This window comes from Gigantopelta aegis, chromosome 11 (genome assembly GCF_016097555.1).
Source record: "Gigantopelta aegis isolate Gae_Host chromosome 11, Gae_host_genome, whole genome shotgun sequence".
Taxonomy (NCBI): Eukaryota; Metazoa; Mollusca; class Gastropoda; order Neomphalida; family Peltospiridae; genus Gigantopelta; species Gigantopelta aegis.
Genome location: NC_054709.1, coordinates 14,959,087 through 14,979,382, shown reverse-complemented (window position 1 = coordinate 14,979,382; position 20,296 = coordinate 14,959,087). Strand labels below are relative to the sequence as shown.

General features: G+C 36.8%; 1 protein-coding gene across 3 annotated transcripts in view; it reads right to left on the bottom strand.

The window, feature by feature from the left end:
- Positions 1-19,995, bottom strand: part of LOC121385433 (pyruvate dehydrogenase (acetyl-transferring) kinase isozyme 3, mitochondrial-like) — a 31,887-nt gene extending 11,892 nt beyond the window's left edge. For 2 of the 3 annotated variants that reach the window (XM_041516110.1, XM_041516113.1), the window contains exons 1-4: positions 10,673-11,070; positions 7,582-7,723; positions 5,983-6,054; positions 1,554-1,617 (exon numbers count right to left, since the gene is read on the bottom strand). In XM_041516110.1, the coding sequence (XP_041372044.1) occupies positions 1,554-1,617; positions 5,983-6,054; positions 7,582-7,723; positions 10,673-10,790 (396 nt within the window). In that variant the 5' untranslated portion in view covers positions 10,791-11,070. Of the gene's footprint in view, positions 1-1,553; positions 1,618-5,982; positions 6,055-7,581; positions 7,724-10,672; positions 11,071-19,494 lie in introns of those variants that run through there. The other variant, XM_041516112.1, reaches the window with a different exon arrangement.
- Between the last annotated feature and the right edge of the window lie 301 nt (positions 19,996-20,296).

The following is a 20,296-nucleotide window of genomic DNA, read 5'->3' as shown; positions in this document are numbered from 1 at the left end:
TGTATGTGTCTATCTAGATGTGCAGGTGTGTTTAGACATGTTATCAAATGATTACAAATTACAAGACCATCCACGTAATATGTTTATTTGTTGTTAAACTTGATCAAAAACGGATAAATTTGATGTTTCCATTTGCTAACTGTATTAAATTTGATCCTGCAATAGATAGTGAAACTAAACACAATTTTTAATCAGTTGTTTACAATAACATGTTAATCATGTGATTTTAACCTTTCTGTTAATTATATCCTACAAAGCAGATATTTTAAATTCTGCAGCCCTCTATGTTAACATTTCCCTCTAGGAGCCAGATGGCGCCTACTTGTATTTTTATATATACACATGTAGATAGTATGAAAATTTTCAGTCGCCAAATCGGTCGCAATGTAGATGTAGATGCCTGTTCAGTTTCCAATTCACTACATGTACATAAAAGGGCATAATCCATCCCTGAGGTGGATTCAAGGGACCCGTCACCATCTAAAAATATCCAAGTGCCTCTCTGTTTTGCTCTTTTAAATTTTATTTTCCACTGTACAAGTACATGTATATACAATGGATTGTAGGACGAAACTAGTAATGGTCTAATAATATAAGATACGGACTTATAATAATCCCAGTTAGGTCGAATGAAGGAAATGTTTTATTTAACGACGCACTGTACACATTTAATTTACGGTTATATGCCGTCGGACATACAGGTATGGTTAAGAACCACACAGATATTGAGAGAGAAAACCTGCTGTCGCCACTTCATGGGCTAATCTTTTTCGATTAGCAGCAAGGGATCTTTTTTATGCACCATCCCACAGACAGGATAGCACATAGCACGGCCTTTGTATACCAGTCGTGGTGCACTGGCTGGGACGAGAAATAGTCCAATCAGCCCACCGACGGGGATTGATCCCAGACCGACCATGCATCAAACGAACGCTTTACCACATTGATCTACCTGTACATCCCACCCTTAGGTTGAATGATGAACTCGACAAGAGGGCCACAGATTGAAATAGTAATAAAGCCAATATTTTGTTATTATTAAGGAGCCCTTTGCAGTTATCAACGACACTTTCACAAGCGTACAAACCAGTGGGTTTTTCTTGTTACCTCTCACCACTCCTAAAAGTGTATACGCACCAAAAATGTGGATTTTGTCTTTTTAAAATATTTTATCAACATTTTGTTTATTTTAGAGTATGCTAGCATTAACCAACTCCCCACTATTGTACAATTCATACGCTTGTGAAAATGCTAATAACTGTTAATGGATGTTAATTTTTCTTTATCTAAGTACATATTATATTTATTTATTTTAACCTTACAAAATGTGTGTATATGTTTTATAATACATGTAACTAATATTCATAGAAGAGAGTTACCATACAATTAATTATTAACAATGTTACTATGTACTGTATATATAAACGTATACATTACATGTAATTCAACCATCACAACATAGAGAAGTTAAACGTTTTCAGACACAAAATGCAGTTCAGTAATAACAAATGTTTGGCACAATTGAGGTCGAGCCTTCCTGGCCCCTCTGTTACCTGTGCCATGGTCTCGACCACATTGGTGTGTCGATTCCGAATCTGTACAAGCATTTCCGTGAAACTGAAAAGACATCTTAAAGTAATTTGCAGGAAAAAAAAAAAAAAAAGAAGAAGAAGATGATGTTTTCAGCAATAACCGTCAATATTTAAATTCAACTAATACAGCAGTTCTATATACTACCACGTTTAAAAATGTACACACTACCACGTTTAAAAATGTACACATTACCAAGTTTAAAATGTACACTACCAATTTCAGCAAGAACTGTCAATATTTAAATTCAAGGCAACAGTTCTAAACTACCAATTTGAAAATAATGTACACACTACCAATTTTAAAATTTACACACTACCAATTTTAAAATGTACACACTACCAATTTTAGCAAGAAATGTCAATATTTACATTCAATGCAGCAGTTTTATATACTACCAATTTTAAAATGTACATACTAATTTAAAAATATGTTCAGTACTTCTTTGAAAAATATTGCTAATGGCTAATTTGAGCAACATTTTATTAGCCAAATACTAAATGTTGTAGCCACTTTGTATAAAAATGATTACTGGTTATTTTGACAGTAGATAAGGTGAGATCTTCTTTTCTATTTTTGATGTTATGGGTACCAGTGTCTGCGTCTCAATGTTAATAAAGCATTTAAGTAACAGTATCAGATAGATCTGTAAATCCCCCCTTACCCACTACCGACCCTGGTCGGGCTGCTGGTGCTCTCTTGCACTTGTCAGCACGGGCGGGCTGATCCCTCCTCCCTCCCACCCACCCCAAACCCTTTCCTGTCCTGGATGGAGGACCCAGCATGGGTCGACACCTGTGCCTATGACAGGCGTGTGCTACAACAGCTTAATTGCTCTGAATGTGCACATTATAAGCCCCATGACCTAGCTGACCTGAACTGATCTGTAAATCAGGCAACCAAGACACTTTTACAAAACATTAATACATCATGTATGTGTATGTATGTATATATATATATATATATATATATATATATATATATATATATATATATATATATATACACACACATATATATACAGTGAAACCCCTCAACACCGGACCCCCTCTAAACCGGAATCCCCTCAAAACTGGACGTTTTCCGCGGTCCTGTGATTTACACATCTTTTAACACTATATTTTACCCATCAAAACCGGAAATCCCTCTAAACTGAACACCGGACAAACAATTCAGTCCCAATGTGTCAACTTAGTGTAAATGCTACCCCTGAAAACCGGACGATCAAACATGGCGCCCACCTGTCTGTGAACACCGATGGCTAGTGCAATATGTGCATGCTCGAGATTGCTGTTATCAGTGTAATCACCGCTGCATACAGTACAGGTACCGCTCAGCAGGCAAGATTAGCAACTTGACAATAAACAATTAAAAGGACTGATCGCAAGCTTTGGTATGGAGTTAACTACTGTAAACACATTAATTGTGTTGTAATTATGGTTAACATTAGCGGAGTTTGGGTTTGGGTTAGATGTCTTTATTAAGTTACGAGTGTGTTTTAAGGTCTTAAATGTGATCCTTCACAAACATGTCTCATGATTTGCTTCAAAGATTGACACAAATAACAGGGAATTTAATTTGCTGCCTTCCTATTGTGTGAATGTGTTGGGTTTTTCCGTCCAGGCAGACCCCTGAAAACCGGACATTTTACTGGTCCCATGGATGTCCGGTATTGAGGGGTTTCACTGTATATATATATATATATATATATATATATATATATATATATATATATATATATATATATATATATATATATATATATAGCAAAGCAAATTTGCAAACAAGGAAAGGAAAAAAAAGGTTAGCCACGACACGTATGGTAAAAATGCATTTCAAAATGTGCTTCATTGCAAGCTGCTGTCAGTCTTAAAAATAAAGCAAAAATGTGGAGACATTCTTTAGACATTGTTAAAATATCAGTAGTATTTAAACCATCTCCTGTAAAAGGGACAGACCCTAGTTTTTAAACACAATACAGCATATTTTTCACTATTAGAGCCATTTAAGATCACTGAAATCAAACATTACTTATATTTTATTCTTTTGATTATCCATTTCCGTAGAAGCGACATGTTTCTGGATAATCAATGTAATTTGTACAAATAATTTTTATGAGTCGTACGTGCGGGCTCATATGCTAGCTAAGCTAGAGAGTTCTATATGATGTTTGCGAGCCTCAGGCTCCCGGACTCTCTTCAAAATCGCACGCTGGAAATGCATTGCTTTCCAGCTATTTCCAAATGAAGAGACCTGATACTCCAAACTATTATGAAATGTAAGCAAGTCTGTGGAACTTGGATGACCTTGCATATGCTCCAAACATCAAATATGCTGGTACCAACTTACAAGTAAACACCACATATAAAGTTTAATGTTTTGTTTTGTTTAACGACACCACTGGAGCACATTGATTTATTAATCATCGGCTAATGGATGTCAAACATTTTGTAATTTTGACGTATAGTCTTAGAGAGGAAACCAGCTACATTTTTCCATTAGTAGCAAGGGATCTTTTATATGCACCATCCCACAGACAGGATAGCACATACCAAAGCATTTGATATACCAGTCGTAGTGCACTGGCCTGGATGAGAATTAGACCCCACACATAAATTTATGTTGGTCAAATTTACTACTAGTGCTCATTACTAACTTCAAGATACATGTTGTATACTAGCTATGTACCCCAAGAATATAAAATCAAGAAATACGTGTACAGTTAAGTATACTCTTAAAATATAATACATACATGTATTTGTACATGTACATAAAATAACAAATGCAAATTATTATGAAGATACAGTACAAATATTCTTTGAACTCAAACATGCTGATCTATTTGTAAACATATGGAGCTGTATATACATGTATCTGGCTCCCCATCACTCCCCCGAGAGTAATTTTCAGCTCCCCACAGTATATATATTATTTAAAAAAAAGAAAAAAAGTACACATAACTACAGGTTTTAAAGAAGTAAATATCAATGGTTAGTAAAATGGTATACATGTAGCTTAAATGACTCCCATAATCCAGCCCTCTACATTAAACTTTCCATCTAAGGTCAACGACAGTCACTTTTCGGACCCTTGTTTCGGCTTCATACACAATAAATAAAACATATCCAATGGTAATTTTTTGATAAGATATATTTGACAAAAGGTACCTTCTATTTCTTTCATCTTTTAAAACTTAAAATTAATATTTTGTCCGGAATTATGAAAAATAATAATAAATACTGATCTGTAAACAGCATTGTCCGTTATAGGAACTTGACGGGGGACAAGGTTAGTAAACCAGTTTTTATTTTAATGTGGCAAAGCATTGTAATAATATTACTAATTTTGAATTTGAATGATGTCAGTATTTCAAAAACGTCACTTTGTATCTCCTGACAATAACCATAAACTGCACTGGTACATGAAGTTCTGTTATAAGAATGCTGGAAAAATTCCAATGCAAAATTGCTATTAAATCTTTTTTGTTGGAACATTGCTTAATGCACCTGAATGTGTTTGAAGAAAATCTTGCCATAAAAAAATTGTACCTTTTACAACATATGAATTTCAAGCAAATTTACAGTGAGATATGCTATATATTTATTGTGTACGAAGCCAAAACAAGGGTGCGAAAAGTGACTGTCGTCGACCTTAGGAGCCAGATGACGCCTACTTGTATTTTTATATTGTTAATATGAAATGTTTTAGTTGGTACCGGCCTTGGTGGCGTCGTGGTTAGGCCATCGGTCTACAGGCTGGTAGGTTCTGGGTTCGGATCCCAGTCGAGGCATGGGATTTTTAATCCAGATACCTACTCCAAACCCTGAGTGAGTGCTCCGCAAGGCTCAATGAGTAGGCGTAAACCATTTGCACCGACCAGTGATCCATAACTTGTTCAACAAAGGCCATGGTTTGTGCTATCCTGCCTGTGGGAAGCGCAAATAAAAGATCCTTTGCTGCTAATCGGAAAGAGTAGCCCATGTAGTGGCGACAGCGGGTTTCCTCTCAAAATCTGTGTGGTCCTTAACCATGTCTGACGCCATATAACCGTAAATAAAACATTTCTTTCTTTTTTTGTTTTAGTCACCAAATGAAACAAATGGTTGCATATGCAACCAATTCGGTCACAATGTAGAGGGCTGTAATCTACTTCAGAGGATCTTTTTCTAACTCCCCTCAATGTTCTTCATGAAGAAGACTGACGATCATCACAATATACAGGTACATTGACCTCCAGGGTACATGTATATAGAACCAAATCAAAATCCATGTATAGACCCAAAGGCTTTATTCAGCAAAAACATGTTACGTGTTAATTAATACTGCTTTTAAAGAAAACTGTCAGATACTGTACGAAGCAGAACAACATTAGGGTGACACAAATTTACTTACTGTGTGAGAGTTTTAAAATCTTCAGTGTTAGCTTGCTCAAAGTGAAGGAGCTCCTTGAAACTTTGCTCATACCTTGTGTGAAAATGATGGAATTACAGACAAGATTAATATCAAGCTTTTGAAGAACAAATATATCAGGGCTCAATTTCACAAAACATTGTAAGCCTAGTTTTGCACATAAACGTAAAACTACAACTAAATCACAATTCATATACATGTATATTACTATTATATACTCTTCAAAAAAAGTAGGGGAACTCCAATATGAATTTACAATTGCCAACATTGCAAGGTATATTAGCTGTGGGGAATGGTTATATAATAGTGAATTAATTGGGCAAACATAACAACCGGTAGTTAGTATTACAGTAGGTTTTATGACCATCAAAGATTTTGATGGACGATTGGAGTCAGAAGTGAAATTTGAAAGCTGACAGGTTTTTTTTCAGTAAGTCGCAAATTCAAACAATAAAAATGACTAAAAAACTCAACAGAATGAAAAAGATTGATAGAAATAATGTTCCAAAGTGATTAATCGACCTTCCTGAAAATTGTCAAAATTGAGAATGACACCCCACGCATGTGTACGGGGGCAACTGCATGATGCATGTGCAAACTATGGAATGTGTTTCGGTGTGTTGATAAACAGACCTGAACGTTCTTTATTAGGATGTCTGTGGTCAAAACGTACATTCGGTCTAATAGTTGATATTAACATTAATATTTCAGGTTCCCCTACCTTTTTTTGAAGAGTATACATGTAGTACAAGAAATATAGTTTGAAGTACATACATTTTATGTTCCTTTGTCCTTAAAATTCTCTATCTTCCGTAATGATGTAATTTCCTACATGAAATGTATGTCAAACATGTGTAAATGAATGTCTGGTTAACTGCTAGTTGCAGACGTAAACTTACGATGTAGGGTGAAATAGGCTCTATATATCTTTAACTTTTTCTCCTAACTGAAAAGATGTTTGTTTATATGATGAAAATAGTACAGTGCTACATGCAAAATGTGAATAATAAACACTATCCACTAATCAGGGTTTCTGCCAGAGGGTAAAATGGGTATACCCAAATTTTTATTTGTGGAGGAGGCCCCCCACAGCCCCTGTTGACTGTGGTTGCATTCAATAATATACTAGTAGCGCCATACCCAAAAATGTCTTTCTGGCAGAAACACCGACTATTTCACACATTATTCCAGGGATATGACATCTGTTCTTAAAAAAGTTAACTGGTGAATGGTTAAAAATTATTTTACATATCTATTAAGTTTTGTTTTTGAAGGTGTGTGTTTTTTTTTTTTTTTGCTCTCTTGCTTTGTGTGAAGGTTTATTTTTACAATACAATATACAGGGCTAGCTCTGGATAAGCAGAAAATTTCGCCAAAGTATATATTAAACTTCAAAATTCTATAGATACCCAGTTATTTTGTAACAAATATCATTTAATACTTGAAATTCTTTCCCCAAATTAAAACAAAACTTGCCAATTGTTTTAAAAATTCACAACTGGCGAATGTGTCGAGTGCCAGAGCTAGCCCTGTAATACATGTATTTTAACCCTCCCAGACCCGAAAACAAATCCTGCTCACCAACTCATAACTAGAGAAACGGATGGCATTCGTAGAAGATTGTCAGGTAACAGACTTATTTCCTTCATGATGTTTGCCAGCCTCACCGGCAACTCCTTGCGTAAAAAGTGAAATGACGATTCCTGACATCCTGTTTGGCTGCCTGCAACAAAATGGGTATTATTAAACAGGGAACATATTATTTTCAAAATCTTGATTACGCTAGCAATATTTCTAGTCGATTGAAAATTGATTTGCAACTACCAGGGGTGGGAATTGGTGAACTGTAAAAAAGAGGAAATCTAGAGGGGGCCAGGAAATTCTTGAAACCCTAGGTTAAAACCTGTGCCATCTGACACATTTTGGAGGAAAGGACGATTAAAATGCGAGGAAACACAATGTTCCACGAGAGGAAAACTGCTGATCCGAAGAGAATTCCCACCCCTGAACTACAGTTTAATGTTTTAAAGTTGTGTAGCTACATAATGTATCTCTGGAACTTACGTACAGTGAATCTTGACGCAACTGTAAGCTACATACATGTATATTGTACATGTATGTATATAATTCTTGAAAATTAATCATTTAATCTACATTGTATGTGCACTGATGCAGGGCTTCTAGAATTTTTGTAAAATCTACTAGCCATGGGATCGATGATTTTTAAAATGTACTTGCCACAATTAAAAATTCACTAGCCCTACTTTACTATCAGTTAATACAATTTTACTAAATAATAGTAATATAGTCAGATATGTCACCTAAAGAGGGAGACAGAGCTTAAAAACACAAACATTGGGAGGTTGGGGTGGGGACAAAATATTTATATTTACAAAATAGACTTAACTGCAATATTTGACAAAAAAACAATTCATTAGCCGTCAGGCATGGCAATAGTAGTTATTTACTAGCCCAACACTGAATATCACAACCATGGGAGTGGGGCTACCATAATTTAGAAGCCCTGAAGTTGTTGATTGCCAAATCACTAAATGCGAATTAAACTTGAATTTATCAAATATATTTCATTACTAATTCACACAAAAAATTGTTAGCTAAATTAAAGTTGAATTGCCAAACTGCTAATTAATATTTTATGGGCTTCAATCAGCCTATTTAAACCCTGTACATGTAATTTCCAACACTGTATTTGTTATTTGTATCAAATGGATGGAACAGAATATTTAACCTAAAGAACACTGCTGTCTCAGGTACCTTTAAAATTACCAAATGTAATCTATACTTAGAAAGTTTAGAAGGGGGGGGGGGGGGGGGTATATGGTGGTCTTATCATGCCCCCTTATCATGGTCTTATCCCCCCCCCCCCCCCCCCCCATATATGACAGCCTTCATCAGCCAAGGCTATACACACAACATAGCACTTGATACTGAAACAGGATATATAGCTCAGTCGGTGGAGCGTTCACCCGAGGTGCTTGGGTCGAATACTAAGGATCAAATCCACCTCAGTGATCCTATTTTTTGATTGGATTTTCAACACCACAACCAGTGCCCAACTGGTATATATCATATTATGTGGTACATGTACATGTTGTACACATGTGATGTGCTGTCCCAGGGCTCGATCTTAGGGGTAGCCTGGGTGTTTTGTCTACTGATAATGATATTTTGCACAGGCTACCTTATGTTTAAACTCGGTAGCTCGCCGGGCTACTAAATTTGTTTTTGCCAGGGTTTCTACCAGAAAGACATTTTTGGGTACATTGGCACTATGAAATTGAATATTTACAATATGTGTGCTGAATGCAACCACAGTATGGGGACCTCTTCCAGAAAGAAAATGGGTTATGGTTAGGGTGTGGGTTAAGAAAATCATACAGTAATGATAAGAGTCATTCATTTTGTCAAAATCTGCAAACAATTTGGGTATGCATGGCGCCATACCCATTTTATCCTCTGACAGGAAGGGGCAGATCGTAGCCCAGTGGTAAAGCACTCACTTGATGCGCGGTTAGTCTGGGATAGATGCCCGTCAGTGGGTCCATTGGGCTATTTCTCGTTGCAGCCAGTGCACTACGATTGGTATATCAAAGGCTGTGGTATGTACTACTCTGTCTGTGGGATGGTGCATATAAAAGATCCCTTGCTCCTAATGGAAAAGAGTAGCCCATGAAGTGGTGACAGTGGATTTCCTCTCTCAATATCTGTGTGGTCCTTAACCATATGTCTGATGCCATATAACCGTAAATAAAATGTGTTGAGTGCGTAGTTAAATAAAACGTTTCTTTCTTTCTTTCCTGACAAAAACCCTGTTTGCACATGTATCCAGTTACTTTGCAATCAACAAAGACACTTAAACACCTAAAAAACCCACACCTAAACAAACATGTTTGATAAAAAATAAATGATTTTGCTTTTTTCAAAAGTTTTAATTTTTTTTTAAATTAAAATTATGTGGCTACCACTGAAAAATGTTACGGTCAAGGTCTGCTGTCCTGTCTGTGAGAAAGTGCATATAACAGATCCTTTGCTACTAATGCATCGTAACAACCTCCGCCTGTTACCGGCTTTCCTGGACGGAGGAGCCAGTCAAGGCTGGCACTTGTGCCCAGGACAGGCATGCGCTACAACAGCTTGCTCTGAATGTGCATGTTAAACACTCTGATCTGACCTGACCTAACATGCATGCATTTCCTCTAAAGACTGTCAGAATTACAAATGTGCTCTAGTCAAACAAATTTTTCAGTGGCAGATCCGGGGGGGGGGGGGGGGGGGGGATTAAGGGACGTCACCCTTAATGTTTTAAAATGTCTCCCCCCCCCCCCCCCCCCACTGAGATGCGATGAGATGCAGGGCTAGCTCTGCCACTCGCCAATTGCGAATTTTAGGAACAATGGGCAAATATTATTTTAATTTGGCGAACAAATTTCAAGTAATAATTATTATTTTGTTGGAAAAACAACTTGGTTTTGCTCTCTTTTTTTTGTTTAGATAATTTGGCAAAATGTTTTGCTCACCCTGATTCCATGATTCACACGCCTCTTTTCTCATTACCACCCCTCCCCAAACCCACAAAATAATTCCTGGATCCACCCCTGCACTTAACTGTGATTCTGTTACTTTAAAATGCTAAACTCACACAGACACTCACCAAATTCCAAGAGCTGCTTTAACGACAAAGGCGATGGGTTAAAGTTGACATACTTTTCGAAAGAAGCTTTTCCTAATCCCGAACTCAGAACTGCGTACAACCTCATACATAACCTCATGGTGTACTAGTGTGTTTACAAATTCCGTGGACGAAGACTACGTGACCATTCACACAACTAGCCTTTGCTTGGCCTTTTAACCGAATTACGGCTTCGCTTTGTCCTAATTTTATGACTTCGTCATAAAACAATTTACTATTGCGTCAGTCAGGTCGTCAGCACATACCAAACGACAAAACGAAATCAAAACAAACTCGTAATTAAAGATGCCGATGTAATCTACGACAGCTCTGGGCATTATTCGCAGAGTAGTCAGTTGACTTCGATGAACTTTTTTAGAACCAAAAAGTTATTTTTGTCAATGTCAGACGATCAGTATAAGGGAGGTAACTCTAATAGAAGTTAGATATGTCACGAATACAGGTAGTACTAAACCAAATAACATCCAGCTGGGTCAAAGTTGGAGGTAACTTTTGATGGTTTAAGTTTGTTTTGTTTAACGACACCACTAGAACATAATGATTAATTAATCATCGGCTATTGGATGTAAAACATTTGGTAAATCTGACACGTAGTCAAAGAAAACACTCTACATTTTACCATTAGTAGTAAGGGATTTTTTATGCACTTTTTCACAGACAGGAAAACACATACCACGGACCTTGACCAGTTCTGGTGCACTGGTTGGAACGAAACAAACAAAACCAATCAGTTGAATGGATCCACCAAGGTGGTTCGATATTCTGCGACGCAAGCACCTTAGGCGAGCACTTAATCCAAGACGTTGCTACGTTCGATTCGGACTCAACCGACGAAGCTAAATCCCCCCCCCCCCCCCCCCCGACACACACACTTTTGATAGAGCAGTAATAAGTGTGACAGTGCTTGTTGTCAAAATATTTAGTTTTATCTAGGCAAAACATGTATGCAATTTTATTTTATCTAGTACCACTGTGTCAAGTAGCCTTGTGCTTGAAATATGTATGGGGTACCTGTTTAAATAAATAAATTTAAAAAATGCAATGTACGAAACTAGGGGTGCTGTAAAAACATCCAATTATATCGAAAATTAGCCTCAAGAAAGGTACCATTTTATTCAATTAATATTTTGAGCATTATAGTACTGATAGTGTTTTTAACCACAAACGTTAACATTGTCACCTATGGGATTTTATGTGGTATAGTACAACCTATAGCTTGGACTACACCAAATAGAATCCCATAGACGACAATATTACCGCGTGTCGCTAAAACAATCTGTACAATATAGCAACAAAATTATGACCCATAGATATGTATACTATACAACAACCCCTTCCCCAAAGTTTAAAGCGAAGAAATTGTTTTAATTTAACCTTTCATTGCATATTTTCGATATAACGGATCAATGTTTGGTGGGGTTGTTTTTTGTTTTTGTTTTTTTTAACAACACCTCTAGATTTACACAAAATTGTAACTTACTTAATTCGATGATTAATAAATCAATGTGCTCTAGTGGTGTCGTTAAACAAAACAAACTAACTTTAACTTACTTAATTTTACATATAGTACCAGGGTTTCTGCCAGAGGGTAAAACGGGTATGGCGCCATACCCAAATATTTTGCAGATTTTATTTTTTAAAGTTAACATTTTGACAAAATTAATTACTCTTATCATTACTATATGATTTTCTTAACCCTAATCCTAAACTTAACCCATTTTCTTTCTTGGGGAGCCTTCTGGGAGACGTTTGGTAAGAGGGTACTTGAAAATTCTTTAGAAATACTTTATATAATGCACGTTAGTGTACCGTAGGTGCCCTTTCTGAACTTTGCACCCCTCCCTAGAAAATTCCCGCAGTCGCTCATGATAATAACGAAGAGTTAATTCACTTGTAGTTCCGTATTTCATAATTAAAATAATATATATTTTGTTAATTCGTACAAATACAAGGCCGGGACGTAGTCCAGTAGTAAAGTGTTTGCCTGATACACGGTCGGTCTGGGATCGATCCCCGTTGGTGGGCCCATTGATTATTTTTGTTTCAGCCAGGGGACGGGACGTAGCCCAATGGTAAAGCGTTCGCTTGATGCCCGGTCGGTTTGGAATCGATCCCCGTCGATGGGCTCATTGGGCTATTTCTCGCTCCAGCCACTGCACCACGACTGGCATATCAAAGGCCGTTATCATGTCTGTGGGATGATGCATATAAAAGATCCCTTGCTGCTAATCGAAAAGGGTAGCCCATGAAGTGGTGACAGCGAGTTCATCTATATCTGAGTGGTCCTTAACCATAATATGTCCGACGCCATATAACCGTAATTAAAATGTGTTGAGTGCGTCGTTAAATAAAACATTTCCTTGTTCCAGCCAGTGCTATCCTGTCTGTGGGATGATACATATAAAAGATCCCATTACTAATGGAAAAATGTATCGGGTTTCCTCTCTAAGACTATGTGTCAAAATTACCAAATGTTTGGCATTCACTAGGTGATGATTAATAAATCAATGTGGTCTAGTGAAGTCGTTAAATAAATCACACTTTAACTGTCATACATTTATATTACAAATGTATATGCTTAACATTATATTCAACTCGCTTTCGCTTGAAGGTTGTACTATACAAATAAAGGGACATTCCTGAGTTTCCGAATAATAAAATATTTCTACGATTAATTTGACAGATAAAATATATTTTCTTGCTTAAAATATCAGTGTCTGTATATTTAATGTGTTTCTGGTCGTCTTAATATTTGTAAGAAGGCCAAATTGGATTTTGTCTTCAAATAATTTCGTACATACGAAATTTTTTATTTTAGGAAATAAAATGAAATTTAACCTACTAAAAATATTAGAACGATCAGAAACACGTTTAATATACAACCACTAATATTTTAGGAAGAAAAATATATCTGATATGTAATTACAATCGTTAAAAAGTCGATAACATCTCAAAAACTGCAGCAAACTCAGGAATGTCCCTTTAACGTTTGTGTTTAAAGACACAATATGCAATATATCAACAAAACTATGACCCATAAATATCAGTACTACAACCCATACCTCAAAGTATTAACTCAAGAAAAGGATACCTTCCATGGCTCATTTTCGGTATAACCAGATGTTTTTACAACACCCCTAGTTTTGAACAAAATGTTAGTACTGTTTTTTTACAGGTACCCCATACGTGTTTTAAGCGCAAGGCTACTTGACACAGTGGTACTAGATGAAATAAAATTGCATAATTTATTTGCACAGCGGTAAATGATTTTTTTTTATTTTTTTATTTTTTTACAACCAACACACATTTATCACCAATCACAAGACTTGTGGTATTAACGTCTCTATCAAAGGTTTGGTCCACCTACAACTTTGAACCACCCAGAAGTTATTTGGTTTAGTACTACTTGAGACAACTCGTAAATTAAGTTTAATATGGTATCTAATGGCCTAGCGTGTAAAGTTTTCTATTTACAACGCAGGCACCTACTTTATTAAATAATATAAATAGAAAACAGCTGTTACAACCAACGCGTCATTCTGATTGGTCTATTTTGACACACCCACATTTGTGGTTATGGAATTCCCGCAACACCTGGCAATGGAAATGCATAAACTGTGTCGGTTGACATGTATTTATATTCGGGCTGGTGTATTTCGTAAATGTAGGTCACCCGTACAATGCAGCAATTCAAATGATTCAATTCTTAGTTCTAAAAGTATGCTTAATTGCTGACACTGACCTGTTATAACCAGTCAAGACCAGTTTTATTTATCCCCCCTCTCTCACTGTCTCCCTCCCCTCCCCCTCTCTCTCTCTGTCTCTCTCCTTGTCTCTCTCTGTGTGTGTGTGTGTGTGTGTATTTATATATATACAGAGAGAGAGAGAGAGATAGATACAGAGAGAGAGAGAGAGAGAGAGAGAGAGAGACCCACACACGTGTTTGTCTATCCGACTGTCTGTCCGTCCATCCATCCAATTGTGAAAAAAACAACCAACCTAAAAACAAAAACCCCTCAAAAACCTAACAAAATAAAACAAAAACAAAAAACAAAAACAAACACTAAACAAAATATATATATATATATATATATATATATATATATATATATATATATATATATATATATATATATATTAAAAAATAATAAAAACAAACAAACAAAAAACAACAACAACGAATAAACGAACGAACAAAGGAACAAATAAATAAGTAAATATACTGACCCACTTTCAAAATACACTTCTGAGTTATTTGTTTATTATTGTAGTGTCAAATGGTGATATCAGACTTTAATATGCAAAGTCAACCAATAAACGAGATCAATCAATAAATGTATGTGACTATAAGCTGAAGGGTATATATGCAGTTATATCAAGGTCAAAATATTGCGTGACTACCATAATAATATGTTGATAATGTTGACTTTGGGATTTGATATAACTGGTTGTAAACAGTGACCCTTTAAATATCTTCTCGGACACCGGATAAATTTTGTTTCACAAGGTGCCCCACGTGTGCGTGTATTACCTGGGTGCACTGGTACTGTAATGAATTATGCCAGATAAAACTTGAGTAAAGAAACAAATTGTACCGACTCTGTATGTATGTATGTATGTATTTATGTCGAGGTTGACTGTTACATACATAGATATTAATGCACTGGCGCAGGGGATAATTAAATCCTTTCTGGCCTCACAAATCGCCCCATGCCGTTGCTGGGACTCGAGCCTGTGGCACCGAATCGCCCGCGAATTGCAAGACTAACCACGATGCGCTCTGAGCTATTGAGGCATCCATAAAAATGATGCTATTTTAACTCAACCACATGCATGGGGCCTACAATCTACGCGGTCGATCCCGCTTACGTGCATGAAACAGTGGGCAGACCTGGCACTGGATAGTATGTATTGATGTATGAATATCTATATATTGTATGCATGTCGAGGTTAACTATTATATACATAAATATTAACACACTGGGGCAGGGGATAATTAAATCCTTTCTGGCCTCACAAATTGTCCCATGCCGTTGCTGGGACTTAAACCTGTGGCACCGAATCGCCCGCAAATTGTAAGACTAACTACGATGCTCTATGAGCTGTCACTGTCTGTCTGTCTGTCTGTCTGTCTCTCTCTCTCTCTCTCTCTCTCTCTCTCTCTCTCTCTCTCTCTCTCTCTCTCTCTCTCTCTCTCTCTCTCTCTCTCTCTCTCTCTCTCTCTCTCTCGCACACGTACACAATATCTCTCACTCTTTCTCTCTCACACACACATTCTCTGTGTCTCTTTTTCTCTCTTCGCCCCCCCCCCCCCATCCACTCCACCCCACCCCCCCAAAACAAAACGAAGAAGAAAAAAAAAATAAAGAAAAAATAACGAGAAAAAAACTTAATTTGAAAAAGAAAAAAGTTTCTTAACAAAATATTATTAACCTGTATATAGATTATAGATAATGTTCAACAAATGGGTGAAGGCAAACTGCAGGAACAGCCAAGGTATAGCCGTTTCTCTAAAGGTTGTCACGAATAACTTGTCCCTAGTGGTCAGGATAATCGTTCTTTGTTTACCTATGTCGTTCCACTTCTGCGGTTTTGTTCTATCGCTATTTATGTCACCTGTCTTGTGCAAATATACCTGTGCATGGGCATGGGAACTTGCACGTAACTAAATACCTGTGTTAATAATGGTATACTGGCGCGGATCCGGTGTGTATGTGTGTGTGTGTGTGTGTGTGTGTGTGTGTGTGTGTGTTAAGAGTGCCCAGCCTCTCTCTCCCCGAAAATTTTAAATGCCCCGAAAAAAAAAAGTGTTTAAGGCAGAACAATACAACCGGTCTCTGTGGTGTCGTGGTTAAGCTATCGGGCATAAGGCTGGGAGGTACAGGGTTCGCTGCCCAGTACCGGCTCCCACCCAGAGCGAGTTATAATGACTCAGTGGGTAGATGTAAGATCACTACACCCTCTTTTCTCTCACTAACCACTAACCACTAACCCACTGTCCTGGACAGACAGCTCAGATAGCTGAGGTGTGTGCCCATGACAGCGTGCTTGAACTTTAATTGGATATAAGCACGAAAATAAGTTAAAATGAAATGAAACGAATACCTTTATTAGAATTTAGTGGAGAAACGTTTCATATTTACATCAACTTGATAATTTGTTGGGTCAATATTCCAATGATCGATTATAATCGAAAACTGATCGGTCCGACTATCGATAAGATGATCGATTATAAGGAAAATATTGACTGTAAATTGTTCTCCAATTTAGATGATAGAATTGATGCAGATTATTATGTTCAGGTTTCTGTTTTATTCCATGATGACATAAAGAAAAACGATATTAAAGGGACATTCCGGAGTTTGCTGCAAATGTTAAGATGTTATCGACTGACAGATACTTTTAAACGATTGTAATTAATTATGAAATATATTTTTCTGCATAAAATATTAGTGGCTGTATATTAAACGTGTTTCTGATCGTTCTAATATTTGTACTAGGTTAAATTTCATTTTATTTCCTAAAATATGTGGGGGGTTTTCGTACGTACGAAATTATTTGAAGACAAAATCCAGTTTGGGTTTCTTACAAATATTAAGACGACCAGAAACACATTGAATATTAAGACGACCAGAAACACATTGAATATACAGACACTGATATTCTAAACAAGAAAATATATTTAATATGTAAATTTAATCTTAGAAATATTTTATTTGTAGGAAACATCTTACAATGCAACAAACTTCGGAATGTCCCTTTAAATAATTGTTATTAAATAACGATATTAAATAATTGTTATTATATAACGATATTAAATACATAAACAAATCTGGCTTGTGCCCTCTCCGCCCCCCCCCCCCCCCCCCCCCCCCCCAATGATATATTGTGCCTCCTAACTAGAGCTTGCCCCCCCCCCCCCCCCCCACCCCACCCTTCAAATATTGTTCCTACGGGCCTGGTACTATCCAATATTTTGCTGCACTTCAAAACAAAACCATGTCTTATCGGACAGATCTGGCGCGATCTTGATAAAAAAAATCCCATATCGCATTGTGTACTTTGGACTTTAGTCTTATCTGTTTGGGATTATCTTGCGCACGTTTCTCGCCTAACCTCTAACCCAGACCCAACTGTCACTCTAGTTGGGAAGACTCCATTAGTAAACCGAAGTCAACATTATTGCGGATCTTCTATGGCCCGCGGGGCGGGACGTAGCCCAGTGGTACAGCGTTCGCTTGATGCGCGGTCGGTGTGGGATCGATCTTCGTCAGTGGGACCATAATTCAAAAACTAAAATTGCCGAGAGGGATGGCATGGATTTCACTCCATCATGGTTCTGTTAAGGTGATGCGATAGCTAGATTTGGTTTCCAACAATTAATGTAATTTTTATTTTTTATCCATTTTTAGATAAATAAGCTCCTTAATTCCGTGACAGTATGCCTTTAAAGTTTTTTTTTTTTTTTTTAACTTGTAACACATTTAGTTAAAGTTACAATAGAGTGAAACGAAGTAGTATGACGTTGAAACGCCCTTAAAATAAGACTATAACACGTCTCCATAACCGTTACTTCTCAGACGTACACGTGCGTTTAAAAATATATCTGAAAAATGCATTTCCTGGTTTTAGAAACACCAAGATGACTAGAATCACTTCGGTTGTATGGATAATCTAAGCAATACAATCTAAGCAATGTTTGATTTCAGTGATAAACAACATCTCTAATAACGAAATAAATAAATAAATAAATAAATACGCCATATGATGATAGCATTATAGAAAATGTTATGTGAAACTATAACCTGATGTCCACATGAACGCGCTGGAAGTTTTAAACACTAAACCACATGAGACTGATGTGTAGTAGCAATTACAGTACTTCTCCACCCAGTACCTGATAAGGAGTTAAAGGCACAGGTCCTAGTTTCATTCCGTGAAAATGGACTAAAACTCGACTCCATAACCGTTACTTCTCAGACGCATGTGCGTTATTAAAAATATTAAACTCGACTCCATAACCGTTACTTCTGAAATGCACGTGAGGTTTTTAAAATATGAAAAATACAGTATGTGATATTAAAAACACTAGGATGACCAGAAACACTTCGGATGTACGGAAATGGATCCTCTAAACAATAAAATCTAAGTAAAGTATGATTTCAGTTATATAAAAAAAAAACGGCTCTAAGAGTGAAAAATATGTCTTAACATGTTTAAAAACTAGGGGGTGTCACTTTAAGGCTGATAATATGATATAGTCTGGATGCAGTAGTGTTTAAAAAAAAAACTAGGTTCTGTGACTAAACTTTAAAGGGACATTCCTGAGTTTGCTGCAGTTTTTAAGATGTTATCGACTAAAAGATACTTTTTAACGATTGTAATTACATATGAAATATATTTTTCTGCATAAAATATTAGCGGCTGTATATTAAACGTGTTTCTGATCGTTCTAATATTTGTAGTAGGTTAAATTTCATTTTGTTTCCTAAAATATATTTTTTCGTACTTACGAAATTATTTGAAGACAAAATTGAAGACAAAATCCAATTTTGGCTTCTTACAAATATTAAGATGGCCAGAAACACATTGAATATACAGACAATGATATTCTAAACAAGAAAATATATTTTATGTGTCAGATTAATCGTAGAAATATTTTATTAGTGGAAACATCTTACAATGCAGCAAACTCGGGAATGTCCAAGTTTAATCATAGAAATATTCTATTAGTCGGAAACATTTTACAAAGCAGCAAACTCGGGAATGTCCCTTTAACTTACCAAACTCGAGGAACTGTTTCATGGAGACGGGGGACGGGTTGTACTGCGAATACCTATCCAGGAATGAGGACAGCTTCTGAAGAAGTCTTCGAGTCAGTCTCATGATGGCGATGGGTCCTCTGTCGTCGGCGTGTCAAACATACATCCTAAACATACACAGCGTTTCTTTCAGCAACATTCACAAACTTAACTGAGCGTTTGTCTAGTTCATGCACGGCCCAAGAACTGTAACGTGATCTCAACTTATAACGGCCTTCCAAAACTTTATCCGCAAACAGCTGATTCCGCCAATGTCACTTATTCCTATAAATATACGTTAGTAACAGACAAAGCGTGCTAGATCTGTAAGCTGTTGATAGCTAGCATTTACCTATTTGTCTTCAAATTGTGCACGTGACTTTTGGCGATATTGGTAGTAGGCGTACATACGCACGTAGATCAAAACAGTCAAACCAGTGATATATATGTATGTGGGTCGGCAGGGAGGATAGTGGGTGACGCCACGCTAGTGAAATGTCAACAAAGCCACATACACCTAATTCGGACAGTTGGCTAAAACATTATAACGCATAGCACGACGGCTTTTAAAACCACTCAGCCGACTGGGCGAATCGAGGGCTGTCGTTATACTGTGTATACATACTAGTATGCATGTTGATGGGGCGGTACAGATGTGTTATGTAATGCACGGTTCAAAAGGCGAACGCAGCCGTAAGCTAACACTTCAAACCAGATCACAGACAGGTCAAATTTGAAATTAATCTTAGCGTCACGTTTTGATAATACGTCTCGAGAAAACATT